Source organism: Schistocerca americana, chromosome 7 (assembly GCF_021461395.2).
Source record: "Schistocerca americana isolate TAMUIC-IGC-003095 chromosome 7, iqSchAmer2.1, whole genome shotgun sequence".
NCBI lineage: Eukaryota > Metazoa > Arthropoda > Insecta > Orthoptera > Acrididae > Schistocerca > Schistocerca americana.
In genome coordinates, this window is record NC_060125.1 from 371,476,871 (window position 1) to 371,492,700 (window position 15,830).

The 15,830-nt window shown below is 38.5% G+C and overlaps 1 protein-coding gene across 1 annotated transcript in view; it reads left to right on the top strand.

The window, feature by feature from the left end:
- Window positions 1-7,167: 7,167 nt before the first annotated feature.
- The window catches only part of LOC124622651 (unconventional myosin-IXa-like), a 329,610-nt gene continuing 320,947 nt past the window's right edge, over window positions 7,168-15,830 (top strand). Inside the window, exon 1 of the mRNA XM_047148429.1 lies at window positions 7,168-8,058. Coding sequence (XP_047004385.1) covers window positions 7,757-8,058 — 302 coding nt within the window. The 5' untranslated portion in view covers window positions 7,168-7,756. The remainder of the gene's footprint in view (window positions 8,059-15,830) is intronic.

Here is a 15,830-nt window from a genome sequence, read left to right on the forward strand (position 1 = left end):
ACAGAATTGTAGAATAGTGTAGAGAGTTACTTCACATCAGTCTTCGGACTACAATGACAATTCATCAAAATACTTGTATGAAACTTGTCCAAAGTCTAGTATAGTTTTGTGAATTGATCTTACAGGTATAGTTTTTATGCCAAAATGCATTAAATACAGCAAACTGTGTTAAATATGGTACAAAGGTAACATTAGGCAACCAGTTCAATTTTCTACTACATGTATATACATGGAAGAGACCTAGGAAGGTTTCAAAAAATTACATAATGTACAACAGATATTTCAAAACAGATTTTAAACTGCGAAACATTTCCAGTCGCAGCTGTTCACTCTAATCATACTTTGTTGGTTATGAACTGCAAATTAAAACTGAAGCGCTCCAAAAAGCAAGGAAATTGAGGAGATGGGGCCTCGACAAACTGAAAGAACCAGAGGTTGTTGAGAGTATCAGAAAGAGCAAAAGATGACTGCCTGATTGAAACCAAGGAAAGGAATATAGCAGAACATGAATGGTTAGCTTTGAAAGATGAAATAGTGAAGACAGCAAAATGTCAAATAGGTGAAAGGATAAAGCTCAGTAAAAGTCCTTGGGTAACACACACAGTACCGAATCTAATGGACAAAAGAAGAAAAAATAAAAATGCCGCAAATTAAGCAGGCAAAAGGGAATATAAATAGCTAAAAAAGGAGACTGATAAGAAGTGCAAAGCGCTAAGCGGGAAATGCACAGGTGTATAGAAGCACGTGTAACTAGGGGAAAGATATGCAATACCTACAGGAAAAATAAAGAAACTTTTGGAGAAATGAGAAGCACCTGTATGAATGTCAACAGCTCAGATGACAAACTAGTACAAAGCAAAGACGATAATGCTGAAAGGAGGAAGGAATACAGGGTGGCCCAGGAGGAATGGCAAATATTCAGGAATGATCATTTGAAGGATTGGCTCTAAAATTCAGTCCTTGGAACCTACAAACACTACTCCATACCTTCAGTACATTGAAACAGATCTGCAAGCTCTTTGCTTTCCATAATTTGGAAGGAGGTATTATGGACCAAAACAAGGAAAAATTGTCTAGTAAACAAAAGCTCTACGAATGCTTGCTTGCTTTGAGAGCTATAAGCTCATGTTCAGCAGAAGAGATGTGTTTAATAATAGCGAAGATGAGCAAGTGCTCACAGCTCTTAAGATATGTACTTTAGAGCCCATGTTTACTAGACTTTTTTTTTGTTCTTTTGATCCATACTGCCTCCTCTCAAAATACGGAAAGCACCGAGTTCATAGAAGGAGACATTTGTTTCACAGTTTCGAAGATGAAGACGTGCTCACAGTTCTTAAAACATGTATTTAAGGTCCATATTTACTAGACTTTTATGCTTCTAATAATTGTTCCTGTCACATCTCTGAATAGTGTACACTCTTTCTGGGACACCTTGCATAGAGAAGGGTTGTACTAGAGAAATGAACTTGAGCACAATACTATAGAAAGAGAAGAGGTAGTAGATGAAGACAAGTTGGGAAATATGGCACTGTAAGGTGATTGTGACAGACTGCTGAAAGACCTGAGGTGAAACAAGGCCCCTGGAGTAGACGACATTCCTCCAGAGTTGTTGAGGCCCTTGGGAGAGCCAACCATGAGAAAACCATTTCACCTGGTGTGTAAGATATATGAGAGGGGAGAGCTTCAGACTCCTAGCAGAATGCAATAATTCAAATTCCAAAGAAGGTAGGTGCTCAAATATGTGGATACCACCAAACCTCAGTTTAGCAAGTCATGCTTGCAAAATACTGGCACAAATTATTTACAGAAACATGGAAACTGGTAGAATCCAAACTTATGGAATATCAGTTTGGGTTCTGGAGAAACATGAGACCCCACGACTTGTCTTAGAAGCTAGACAGAGAAAAGGAAAATCTATATTTATAGATTTAGAGAAAGCTTTTGATGACATTGACTGCAACACTCTTTTAGATTCTGAATGTAGAAGGGATAAAACACACAGAGGGGTTATTTAGAACTTGTAGAGAAACTAGACTGCAGCCAGAAAAGTCAAAGAACACGGAAAGCAAGCAGTGGTTGACAAGATAGTAAGACAGAGTTGTAGCTTATCCCCAGTGTTATTCAATCTATACACTGAGCAAGCACTAAAAGAAACCAAGGGCAAATTTGAAGAGAGAACTACAAGTTCAGGGAGAAGAAATAAAACTTTGGGGTTTACCAATGAGATTATAATTCTGTTAGAGGCAGTAAAGGACTTGTACGAGCAGTTGAATGGTATTGATAGTCTCTTCCGAAGAGTATGTAAGATGAACAACAACAAAAATATAACAAGGGTAATTGAATGTGATTGAATTACCTCAGGTGACACTGAAATAATTAGATTGGGAAATGAAACATCAAAATTTCTATTTTGGGCAGCAAAATAAATGGCAATTGCTGAAGTAGAGAGGATGTAAAATGCAGGTGAGCTCTAGGACAAAAAGCGTTTTTGAAGACCAGAAATCTGTTAACATCAAATTTCAATTTATGTATTAGAAATACTTTTCTGGAGTTATTTGTCTGGAATGTAGCCTTGCAATGAAGTGAAATGTGAACAATTAAGCAGCTGAGACAAAAAAAGCATAGAGGCTTTTGAAATGTAGTGTTACAGAAGAATTCTGAAGATTAAATGTGTAGACTGAGTAACTAATGATGGGTTACTGAACCAAATTGGGGAAAAGGAAAGTTATGGCACAACTTGACTAGAAAGAAGGATCAGTTCATAGGACACACCCTAGGACTACAAGGAATTGTCAGCTTGGAAGTGGAGGGAAGGGTAGGGCGCAAAAATTGTAGAGAGATGCCAAAGGATGAAATCAGTAAACAGATTCAGGTAGAAATAGGCTGCAGTGGTTATTCGGCAATGAAGAGGCTAGCAGAGGACAGAATTGTAGAATAGTGTAGAGAGTTACTTCACATCAGTCTTCGGACTACAATGACAATTCATCAAAATACTTGTATGAAACTTGTCCAAAGTCTAGTATAGTTTTGTGAATTGATCTTACAGGTACAGTTTTTATGCCAAAATGCATTAAATACAGCAAACTGTGTTAAATATGGTATAAAGGTAACATTAGGCTACTAGTTCAATTTTCTACGCAGAGTACGCGAAAGAACTTGCCCCCCTTCTAACAGCCGTGTACCGCAAGTCTCTAGAGGAACGGAGGGTTCCAAATGATTGGAAAAGAGCACAGATAGTCCCAGTCTTCAAGAAGGGTCGTCGAGCAGATGCGCAAAACTATGGACCTATATCTCTGACGTCGATCTGTTGAAGAATTTTAGAACATGTTTTTTGCTCTAGTATCATGTCGTTTTTGGAAACCCAGAATCTACTATGTAGGAATCAACATGGATTCTGGAAACAGCGATCGTGTGAGACCTAACTCGCTTTATTTGTTCATGAGACCCAGAAAATATTAGATACAGGCTCCCAGGTAAATGCTATTTTTCTTGACTTCCGGAAGGCGTTCGATACAGTTCCGCACTGTCGCCTGATAAACAAAGTAAGAGCCTACGGAATATCAGACCAGCTGTGTGGCTGGATTGAAGAGTTTTTAGCAAACAGAACACAGCATGTTGTTATCAATGGAGAGACGTCTACAGACGTTAAAATAACCTCTGGCGTGCCACAGGGGAGTGTTATGGGACCATTGCTTTTCACAATATATATAAATGACCTAGTAGATAGTGTCGGAAGTTCCATGCAGCTTTTCGCGGATGATGCTGTAGTATACAGAGAAGTTGCAGCATTAGAAAATTGTAGCGAAATGCAGGAAGATCTGCAGCGGATAGGCACTTGGTGCAGGGAGTGGCAACTGACCCTTAACATAGACAAATGTAATGTATTGCGAATACATAGAAACAAGGATCCTTTATTGTATGGTTATATGATAGCGGAACAAACACTGGTAGCAGTTACTTCTGTAAAATATCTGGGAGTATGCGTGCGGAACGATTTGAAGTGGAATGATCATATAAAATTAATTGTTGGTAAGGCGGGTACCAGGTTGAGATTCATTGGGAGAGAGCTTAGAAAATGTAGTCCATCAACAAAGGAGGTGGCTTACAAAACACTCGTTCGACCTATACTTGAGTATTGCTCATCAGTGTGGGATCCGTACCAGATCGGTCTGACGGAGGAGATAGAGAAGATCCAAAGAAGAGCGGCGCGTTTCGTCACAGGGTTATTTGGTAACCGTGATAGCGTTACAGAGATGTTTAATAAACTCAAGTGGCAGACTCTGCAAGAGAGGCGCTCTGCATCGCGGTGTAGCTTGCTCGCCAGGTTTCAAGAGGGTGCGTTTCTGGATGAGGTATCAAATATATTGCTTCCCCCTACTTATACCTCCCGAGGAGATCAGGAATGTAAAATTAGAGAGATTAGAGCGGGCACGGAGACTTTCAGACAGTCGTTCTTCCCGCGAACCATACGCGACTGGAACAGGAAAGGGAGGTAATGACAGTGGCACGTAAAGTGCCCTCCGCCACACACCGTTGGGTGGCTTGCGGAGTATAAATGTAGATGTAGATGTACTGCAAGCCTTTTGTTTGGCACTGACATTTGTTGGTTTCACCAACTCTCAACCAAATTATCATCTTCCATCCCCACCTAGGCATTAGGCTACACTACATATCAGTCAAAGGCAAAGGGTATTGAACACTCATATGACAGTAGCAGTAAGACAAATGAAATGAAATTCAAGAAGTAGTTGCAAATACAGGGGCAAAAAATGCTCCATCAACAGCAGATCCAATAAACTGACTCAAGACTAGAAAAGTGTACAGATTAACTGAAACGTCCAATATCGCTTCACCAACTCACAATCAAAGTGTCACAAATGAACTTAACCTACACTCCAAGCCACTGTTTCCCAACAGGCGGTCCGCGAGCTATGCCAGAGGGGTCCGCAAGATGCTATTAGAATAAAAAATATATTTCGTATCATAACAAATTTTTTGTTTTGGCTGCTTCCAGCATGAGCAGAACTTTAGCGAATGCTAACTTCTGTGTCTAGCGTCTTCCTAGAGCCAACTAACGCTAGCACACTCTAGCGCAAAACTAGAATTTGATAGAGGCAAATAGTTCTTCTGTATGCCGTTCGACTGCGCGCGCTGCCTCTTTGCAGCTGACAAAGACAATAATGAATACGTCAGTGTTTTTTCTAAGTACCAAAAATAGAAAACGTATAAAAAAGACTCTTAATTTGGCTTTTTTAGGTACTTGATACTGCGATATGACAAGGTACCAATCATGCTTGATGAGGGGGTCCTCGAGAAAATTTTGTTGGGAACCCCTGCTCCAAGCTATGCTTCAGAGCAGTACATCACATGTAATATTTTGTAATCACATTTGTTGTCCTCATCAACAGTCAGCCAAGCTGTCACTTTCTAAATTAACCTCGATCTCTAGCTATACTGCAGATCAATGTCACCACAACTTACATTTGAAAAACTTGTATAGAAGAAAAAACAATACTGTCAGTGGTCTGTTCTCTTTCTGTTTACTCAGAAGTTAAGTTACACACCACATTTCATTATGTTACAGGATGAAACCAACATCCGGTATCAGAAAGTTCAGTTGACCTTCAATGCTTGGGGCAGGGACTGGGAACCGTAGTGGGTCTATGCAATATAATAATAATAATAAAATGGAAATGAGCTAATGCAGGACACATTTCTCTGAGAATCATTACTTTCACTCGCATACATCTCACAAGACGACTATAAGGAGCAATACAGGGAAATCATAGCTCATGTTGAGGCTTACTGACAGTTGTTCTAAGCACACACCATTTGCGAATGGAACATGAAAGAGGATAAATGATAGTGGTACCCAAAACACACTTTCACATACTAAAAAAATACCAGTCCCGAATGTAATGAGCCTCTCAAAAATCCTCGCCAATGAACAGCATCAACACCATGACTAACCAAATGACTAGTGATTCTCATCGTTTCAAGAATTAAAGTTTTTTTTTTCCCCCCCAAACCGGCCTAATACCAATTTATAAATCCCTCTTAATCCAAGATATTTGCTCTCCTCTGTGATGACAAAAGCTGTCCCTCATAGTTTGTATAGATAATGTCATTTACATATGTTACCGATGACGATTTCCGCTTGGTCAACAACTTATCGGCAGTTCTCAACTCTTTCACATGCGATGGACGATGACATCTGAATTAGCCGACATACATATAAGGCAAATTTATCTTTAAATTCCTTGTCGCCTTGTAGGTTGGCAATCACAGTCACTTTTTGCGCAAATGTATTTCAATAAGGACCCTTCATCTGATCACTAACTCGTAAAATGTTAGTTAATTTTCATGGTAAAACATTGGCAAGATGTTGATGGTTTTCCTGATAAATATAGAAAATCTTGATAACGGAACTAGATTCACTATCACATCAGATGAAAGTTGGCTGTTAATAAGCTCCAAGCTGGATATCAGTTGAAAAACGCAAGACAGCCTATATAAATTCCATACAACAATACAGTTAATGGGGCACATTTTGTAGCATATCATTTACACGATTTTGGATTCAGCTCCTAAACAAACAAGAGAATTTTGAGTGTTTAAACAGAGACGTTTAGTAAACAACTTCTACGGCAGATTTTGACGACACATTCAGTTAACAAGTACTGTTAAGCAGTACACATTAACAGCTCAGATCAGCCACAACCATACATCGAGCTTTTCAATTGATACACTAGACAGTATCGATTGTTGTTATAATTTTAAGGCGTATCCTAATGTCAAGGATGATGGAAAGATATATCATTTTAGCTTCACATTAAGAATATCTATGGACGTTTCCGAAAACTTGTCAAAATAATTATAGAAATCTATGTTTTTCAGTGATACCGAGAAGGTACAATTAATGTACTGGGAGCAAGCGTCATACATCTATAAATATCAGCCCATCTTTTTTTCTTGACGTGACAAATCATTCGCATCCTGCTTTTGCCTTCACAGTGCGCATGCGTAGTTTGCATAGTATTATGGTAACTGTTCATTGAGGAATGGTGGGTGGTGTTTTATTAAAGTTGTTTGATTACGCCAGTTATTAACTTTTTTTTTTTACAAAATGTGAAAATTTTACAATCGTTTAAGTGACATTTGTTTGAGTTTTTCCGCCTGTAGAAATATGATAATTGGCAAATTTGAAGCTTCATTTGGTTCTTTGCTGTCGAATAAAGGCACTGGTGGTTTTTATGGAACGAAGAAAAGTGTTGTATTCTGCGTTAAATCGCGTTAACAGTCAATCCACTGGAACAACGGAGTTACACATTCTTATTGCTTGGAATCAAACCGTAAAGTGAGACTGCTGTTGCAAACAACCAAGTTAGGAAGTGGATGTGTCATAAAAAATTGTCTCGTGTTCCTATATTGACATGTGTTGTTCTGAAAGTGCCGAAGGCGTTTTCCTGTGGAGTGCATCAATTAATTGTTTGGAAACTGTTCATATTAATCAGTCATGGCATTAAACAGAGTTATTATGGATGCTTTGGAGGTTAGAGTGTGGTGTTTTCTGTCTGTTTACTTTCACCTACACTTTCATCAGATTTGAATGTTAAAAGGAGCGATGAGAAAATAGTAGCAAGTGTTGCTGATGTTTCTTGTCAAATCGCCTGCAAACATGTTTCCACAAGAAATCAAATGTGCTGCCCATTATGTGCCTCAACCGTTGAAGAGAAGACCAACATAGGCCACAAGAATGTCAGGAAATGTGGAAAACAATCGCTATATAGTACAAGTGTTCGTGGGTGCTCTTTCACAACATTATGAATCACTGTCTGTGGAAGCTGGAAAGCAGACTACATCTGAAGAAATAGTGTCTTGTATTGTCGAGCGACTGTCGCTAAATGATAGTAATGGAAATCACTATGAACTTGCCGAGGTGGTTGGTGATTCTTTTGGCCAGGAATGCAAGGAAAGAAGACTTGGACCGAATGAGAAACCTGTTGCTGTTATGCTGTTGTGGCCCAGGGTGCTTGACTCTCATCAACAGTATTACAGGTAAGCTTATATAACCTTTTGCATTTGGAGAGGGTGATTGCAGCATACTGTCATATATTCTAGATATATTGGTAGTAGATACTGTACTGCAGCTGTTATATTTATTTGAGATCTTTGATGAATCAGTTTAGATAGACCACTGTTTATATTTCATTGTAGGCTATGTAACAGTATCATATTAAGTTTACTTGCAAGAGAAAATATTTGTGATTCTGATTGTTTGTGCAGAGATTGAATAATGCTCTACCTTTCTATCTTTTAACCTAATTACTGTTTTATTTCTTCAGCATTAGGTAAAAGTTGTAATGTTGCTATATTTGACTGTCAATGTGTTAGGCCTGTGTCTACTTATTTCTCAACAGAAAAACTGACAGCACTGGCATGAATGATTGTACACACAAAAATAAATCATGTATGATGAATGGAACGAGAAAAACTAGTATTGTTCTTCTATCTTTTGTTGCTGAACAAACAGACAATTTTTATTTGCAGTTGGAACTTGCATTTTTGTAAAAGATCTCATCTTTGCTTAGTTTGTGTCAGTGTAGCCCATTGACATCTTTGTTGTAGTGACACTGATCGCAAGCGTGGTCTGACATCTAGTTCATGTTGGAAGGAAAAAATGCGGTTACTTTTTCATAATTTTGTGTGGACTTGATGATCAGTGATGTCAACTAGTAGTAAATAAAATAAAGCAGTTTCTTGCAGTTTAAATGTATCAGTCCAGAAAGTGTAGTTGAGTCAGTGTACGTTGATTCCTGGCAGTTGCAGTGAGTTGGGTGTGGCACCGTAGTTGGCCTACATCAGCCAATAGTGTAATGCAATTGTGTAAATTTCTCTATGGCAGTGGCTCAGTGTTATCACAGCTCTGTAGATAGCTACTGCTTCTGCCTGGAGCCATTAGCTTTTCACAGGTGAAAACTGGCAACAGCCCTATGAGCTGTCGGGGTTTTCTTACACCGTCTCGATGTTACTTAGTAATATAATTGTTGGTTTTGTTGTGCCCATAAAATTCTGTATTAAGGCTAGCTTACGACTGAGTAAAAATAGTATATTGAAAGTTAAAGGAGTGAGGACTAGGCTGTACTTTATTCTCGAATGTGTGCAAATTATTGTGTTGCCTTTCATATTGGTGCATGTTTTGGGAGAGGAAGTTTTTGATAGAGCTAGTATGAGATAGTGGTAATACTACATATTACTCCACCCAGGCAAATTATATTGTGATAGCTAAACTTAAGTAATTACCTAATCAGTAGTAAATACAAGTGATTCTTGTAGCAAGCATAGCTAATATTGTACATAACATCTTGCCCTACTTCTAGAGTCTATATTGGTAGCCTTTTATTGGTTTTCATTTCCATGGAGTAGTAGCATCTTTCAATTAGGAAACAATGTGACTTGTTTTTTAAAATATTTGTCTTCATATTCATTGTGTTGCATACTTTTATTGTGCTGTGAATTTTCATGGCTATATACAGAGGAGTGTGAGCACACAGTTTTAAGTGATATGAGGCGAGCATAAAGTTTTCTTTATATCTTGTGTTGGATGAGTATCAAAATTTTTTTAAGTAGATCAGCTGTGCTGCGTCTTTGTGGGTATCATTCTTGGCCAGGTAGACGTAGTTACACATCAATCTACCAGAGTGATATGTAATACTACATGTTACTCCACTCAGGCAAATTATATTGTGATAGCTTAACTTAAGCAATTACCTAATCAGTAGTAAATACAACTGATTCTTGTAGCAAGCATAGCTAATATTGTACATAGCATCTTGCCCCACTTCTAGAGGCTATATTGGTAGCCTTTTCTTGGCTTTCTTTTCATATGTCTTTATCTTATTTTAGTTCCCATATTAATAGCTCTTAAGCACTTATAATGAGAGTGTGGTCATATATAAGTCTCACAGATTTTCACCCTAAAGTAAATTTATCGTTTTCCCTTGACCATTTCTTATTTTGTTTTGTTGGTACATAATTTTTTGTACTCTTTCTTATCCATGGTGCAAATGCAAAGACATCAGCATTACTCAACAAAGTTATAAGGGGCAGTCATATGAAAATGAGACAGATTGAAAAAAATATTAGGCTGTTTATTGTTTCAAAAGTAATCGTCATAACTGTTAATGTTTTTTCCATTGGGAGACAAGACAGTTAATGCCTTCCTGAGAAAATGTTTGCGGTTCCCTGCAGAAGCCTGAGCATACCCAGACATGCATCACTCCATAAGAAGCAAATCATTGGCCCTGAATGTCTCTCTTCAGGGCTCCAAAAAATATAAAAATATCCAGGTTGTCACTTTGATAATATTGAGATGCACCATCAGGTCCAAATGCCCAGGTATGTTAGACAGCATCATTCTGTTGCAGGATAGTGCTTGCTCACGTATTGCCTTGCTTATTTTGACTACACTGCAGAAGTTTTGCTGTCCTCCGTACAGTCCCGATCTCTCCCCATGATGCAATTCTTGGTCATAAGTTTGATTTGGGTGAAGAGTTTCACATCTAGGTGCAATTATGGTTCTATAGGCAATAGCAAACATTTCTCCATGAAGGCGTTGAACGTTTTGCGTCACAGTGGGATAAAAGTATTAACAGTTATGATGAGTACTTAAAAAAACGGTTTACTAACATTTATTAGTGTGTGATATTTTAATTTGACAGCTCCTGATATATTTGCATATCATTTATTCATGTATTTATTTTCTTTTGGATGTATAACCTGCTGTACACCATATTTTATTGGTATCATTTATCTTAAACTCATAACAGCATTTTTCAAACTCTACATACATTTATTTTACAATAATTTGTATGTCCCTTTGTCACCATAACCACACAGATGAAGTTACATTTTGAGCACCCAGTAACCTCCGATGGTCATCATACAAAATTCAGATATTTTTTCATTCTTAACGATTACTACCTTTAGTATAAATAACATGTTATTAGAACCCGGGTAGGTTTCTCTAATCTACAACTTTGGAGTAAGCCTCAGAAGTATTGTGCCCTATGCTTACATGTAGAAACTGTAGAACTGCTGAGAACGCCTCCTTCCCCAGACGGAAGGCACCAAATTGTACACTTTTCACAGTGATGATATCCCTGTATACATTTCATTTTTCCTCAAGTGTAGATCCTGCTTAGATGCATCTAACCTGTTCCATATTATATGTATAAGGATACATCATCCTGATTATAAAATCTCATTTATTCTGAGACCAGTTTACTCCTTCAGTATTATAAATACATATGAGATTGCCTAGTTTACTTGATTTCTAGTTTATAAATATTCCTCTACATTACCTTAGCCAGTAGCTATTATCATTGATGTCTTATCATAGTTAGTTTTTATTGACCTTTATTGCTCATTAGAAACACATTAAGTTATCCCAAACCAGTGCCTACTCATGGTGTTATGGATGCCATTGGTTACTCATTGGAATATGTTATTCAGAAACTGTGTCAACTTAAGCTGCTTTGAATGCTGAGAACACCTCTTTCACTAACTTGGATGTTACCATGTCATTAATGATGACGTCAAACACATGCCTTACCCTTCGCTTGTGAATGTGATTTCACTAACATCTGAATACTATATTGTGCAAGATATGGGGTGTTTCAGAGAGTTTGTGACAACTATCTAAGGGTAATGGACCACATAGGGAACAACTTTTGTTAGACACAACTGAGATATCTGCTTTTTTTTATATTAGTTTTATGTTTCGCTTTTATTTTTTCCTAGATAGAAACGTGATCATTCCATGTTCCTTTACCTCACAGTACGAAGCCCAGGTCCTTAAAAGCACTGAATATTATAACAGGAGTGGGACAAATGTATCTGCTTCAGTTTTGTCAAACTTTTGTATGATTCATGAGTGCACAATTTTGCTACCATTGTGTTTGCAAATATTGTATGTATTGCACCGTTATGGAATTAGTGTAGCTACTAGGGCTTTTTGGACCTGCCAGGTTAGCCGAGAGCGCTAATGCACTGCTTCCTGTACTCGGGTGGGCGCACCGGCCCCGAACTGAATCCGCCCAGTGGATTAACGATGAGGGCTGGTGTGCCGGCCGGCCTGGATGTGGTTTTTATGCGGTTTTTTACATCCCGCTAGGTGAATACCGGTCTGGTCCCCGTGTCCCGCCTCAGTTACACGACTCGCAGACATTTGAAAAAACTTGTGCTGAGATTGGCGGGCAATGACTGAACAGCTGACGCCACTCAACACTCATCAGTTCTATAAGATAAATTACTATTTACGCTACAAACACCTGCATATCATACTGTAGCTCAACCAATAATGGAATGAGTCTTTATTAATCATGTTTGAGTAATGATACTCTGTGGATTCTTTGCAAAGAGAGATTTGGGTTTGACTCGTTTTGTCATTTTGTGCCAAGATTGGAGCAGTTTGTAAAAATGGCCTATAATTATATTCGATTCCGCAAAATTGTAAGAAAGAATGCATTCAGATGTTGCTATACATCGATTGTTCAAAGCAAGGGGAGGGTCTCAGGGTATTCAGAGTACATGTTTTCAGGGTACATGTTTTCAATGAGTTCATTGTATGCAGTGTAATATTGCACATGATTCTGAAGACAGTGGAACAGGTGAAATGCCCTCATAGCAATAAATTTCTCATCTATTCAGATTCCTTTAAAATGTTAAAAGCAATACAAAAGATTTAAGCAGCAGCATAAATAGTGCAAAATATACAGGACTCCCTCATCTCCTACAGTGACAGGGCCAACATGTATCATTTTGCTAGGTACCTGGCACATATGAGTCCAGAGAAAGTAAGAAGCTGACAGCAGCCGAGGTAGCCAGTAGGGAACACAATAAGACACAATACACCATTAGCTTGGAAGCTGCAGTTGTCTTGTTGACTTCAAAAGCTATGGAAATGGGAAAAGAGGAATAAACTGTGGCCAGTGAAATGATAGATTCACCTTTGGGTTAGGTAACACAGGATGATGTCACCCTCATCCACCTTTGATTCCCTCTTCCCTGTTTGATGTGCAAACAATGATTGGGAAGAATGATTGTCAGTGAGCCTCTGTATTAGCTCTAATTTCCAGAATTTTGTCATTGTGGTCATTTCACAAAATGTATGTGGAAAGAAGTAATATGTTGTCTGACTCTTCGTGGAAAGTACCCTCCCGAAATTTCAGTATTAAACCTCTCTGTGATACACAACACGTCTCTTTTAGTGTCTGCCACTGGAGTTTATTGAGCATCTCTATAAAACTCTTGTGCCAATTAAACTATCCCATGATGAAACGTGCCACTCTTTGTTGGATCATCTCTATGTCTTCTATCAATCCTACCTGGTAAAGGTTGCAGATTGATGAACAGTGCTTGAGAATCATTCAGATAAGTGCCTTGTAAGCCTCTTCTTTAGTGAACAAATCACATTTCCTTAAGATTCTTCCTAAGAATCTGTTTTGAGCCTGCTTTTCCTACTATTCATTTAATGTGCTCAGTCCACTCTGGATAGATACTTTCAGATATTTTATGGTGATTACTGTGTCCAGCAATTAGTTGTCAATAGTGCATTGTACAGCAATGGATTTCTTTTGTATATGTGAAATATGTTAATTTATTTATGTTCAGGGTCAGCTGCCAGTGCTTGAAATCCTCTGTAGGCCCTTCTGCAAATTGTTACTGTCTTCCGGTGTTGCTATGTTCGTATAGACGACTGCATCATCTGCAAACAACCTTAAAGAGCTACCCATGCTTTATATTCAATCATTTATATACATTCTAAACAGTAATGATACCCCCATCATTACCTTTTCATCTGTCAATTTTATCCCCTTAATAATGACTTGTTGAGTCCTGTCTTAAGGAAGTCTTGAATCCAGTTGCAAATCTGCTCCAATACTTGGTAAGCCTTCTTTTTTTTCTCCCACTCCACTAAATGACAGTGCAGGACAGTATCAAATGCCTTCCCCCAAAGACAAGGAACACAGCAACAACCTGAGTACTAATGTTTAGAGTGCAGTGGATCTCGTGGAGGAACAGAGTGAGCTGAGTTGTTTTGCAAGATCTCTCCAGAACACATATTGATACTTATAGGAGTGATTTTCGTTCTCCATAATTCTGCAACAGATTGGTGTCAGCAATGTAGAGCAATAATTATGTGCTCCTCTCCTAAGACCCTTTGAGAAAACAGAAATAACTGGTACTTCCTGCAGGTGCTACATATCCTTCATTGCTCCAATAACCTATCATAAACTGCTCCCTACTACTAGTAGGGGGGCAGGTTCTTTCACATAATCTCTGCAGAATCTTAACAGGCATTTAATCTGCTCATGATAACTTTCCACTACAAAGCAGTTGTAGCTGTTTTTCTGCTCTGAGATCAATTATCTCAATATTTGCCATTTCAGAGTTCATATGATAGCTGAAAGGATGAACTGTGTTAAGATCTTTTGCTATGAAGTAGTTTCGGAAGACTGAATTCAGTATTTCAGCCTTTCTTCTGTTATTTTCCATTTTGGTGCCATTATCTACATCTAAATCTACATCTACATAAACACTCTGCAAGCCACTGTACGGTGCATGACGGGGGTACCCTGTAACACTAAAAGTCATTTGCTTTCCTGTTCCACTCTCAAACGGAGCGAGGGAAAAGTGACTTCTCTGTGGATCCCTATGAGCGCTAATTTCTCTTATCTTTGTGGGCCGTATGTGCAATGTATGTTGGAGCCAGTAGAATCATTTGTCAGTCAGCTTCAGATACTGGTTCTCTAAATTTTCTCAATAGTGTTTCTCGAAAAGAATGCTGCCTCCAGCCAGGGATTGCCATTTGAGTTTCCAAGACACCTCCATAACACATACATGTTGTTCAAACCTACCGGTAACAAATCCAGCAGCCTGCCTCCGATGTCTTCCTTCAATTCAACCTCCCAAACACTCTAGCAGTACTCAAGAATAGGTCGCACCAGCATCCTGTATGCTGGTTCCTGTACAGGTGAACCACTTTTTCCTAAAATTCTCCCAATAAACTGAAGTCGACCATTGCCTTCCCTACCCCAGTTCTCACATGTTCGTTCCATTTCATATCAGTTTTCAAAGTTATGTCCAGGTATTTAAATGACTTGACTATGTCAAACAGGACACCAGTAATACTGTATCTGAACATTACAGGTTTCTTTTTCCCGCTCATCCACATTAATGTATATTTTTCCACCATTCATTACACCAGCTGGAAATTTTGTCTAATCCTTTATCTTCGTACAGTCACTCAACTTCGACATCGTACTGTAAACCACTGCATCATCAGCAAACAATAGCAGATTGCTGCCCACCCTGTCTGCCACATCGTTTATGTATACAAAGAAAAACGGCGGTCCTATTACACTTTCCTGGGGCACTCCTGGCGATATCTTTGTCTATGGTGAATATTCGCCGTTGAGGACAACATATTGGTTCTATTACTTAAGAAGTCTTAGAGCCTCTCACATATCTGTGAACCCATATTCTCGTGCCTTAGTTGACAGCCTGCAATAGGACATCGTGTCAAATGCTTTCTGGAAATGTAGAAATATGGAATCTGCCAGTTGCTCTTCATCCATAGTTGACAGTGTATCATGTAAGAAAAGGGCAAGCTGAGTGTCACATGAGGGATACTTTCTAAAACCTCACTGATTCGTGAGCATAAGCTTCTCAGTCTCAGAAAAGTTTAATATATTCAAACTAAGAATATGTTCAGTGATTCTGGAGCAAACCGAAGTTATGGATATTGATCTGTAATTTTGTGGGTC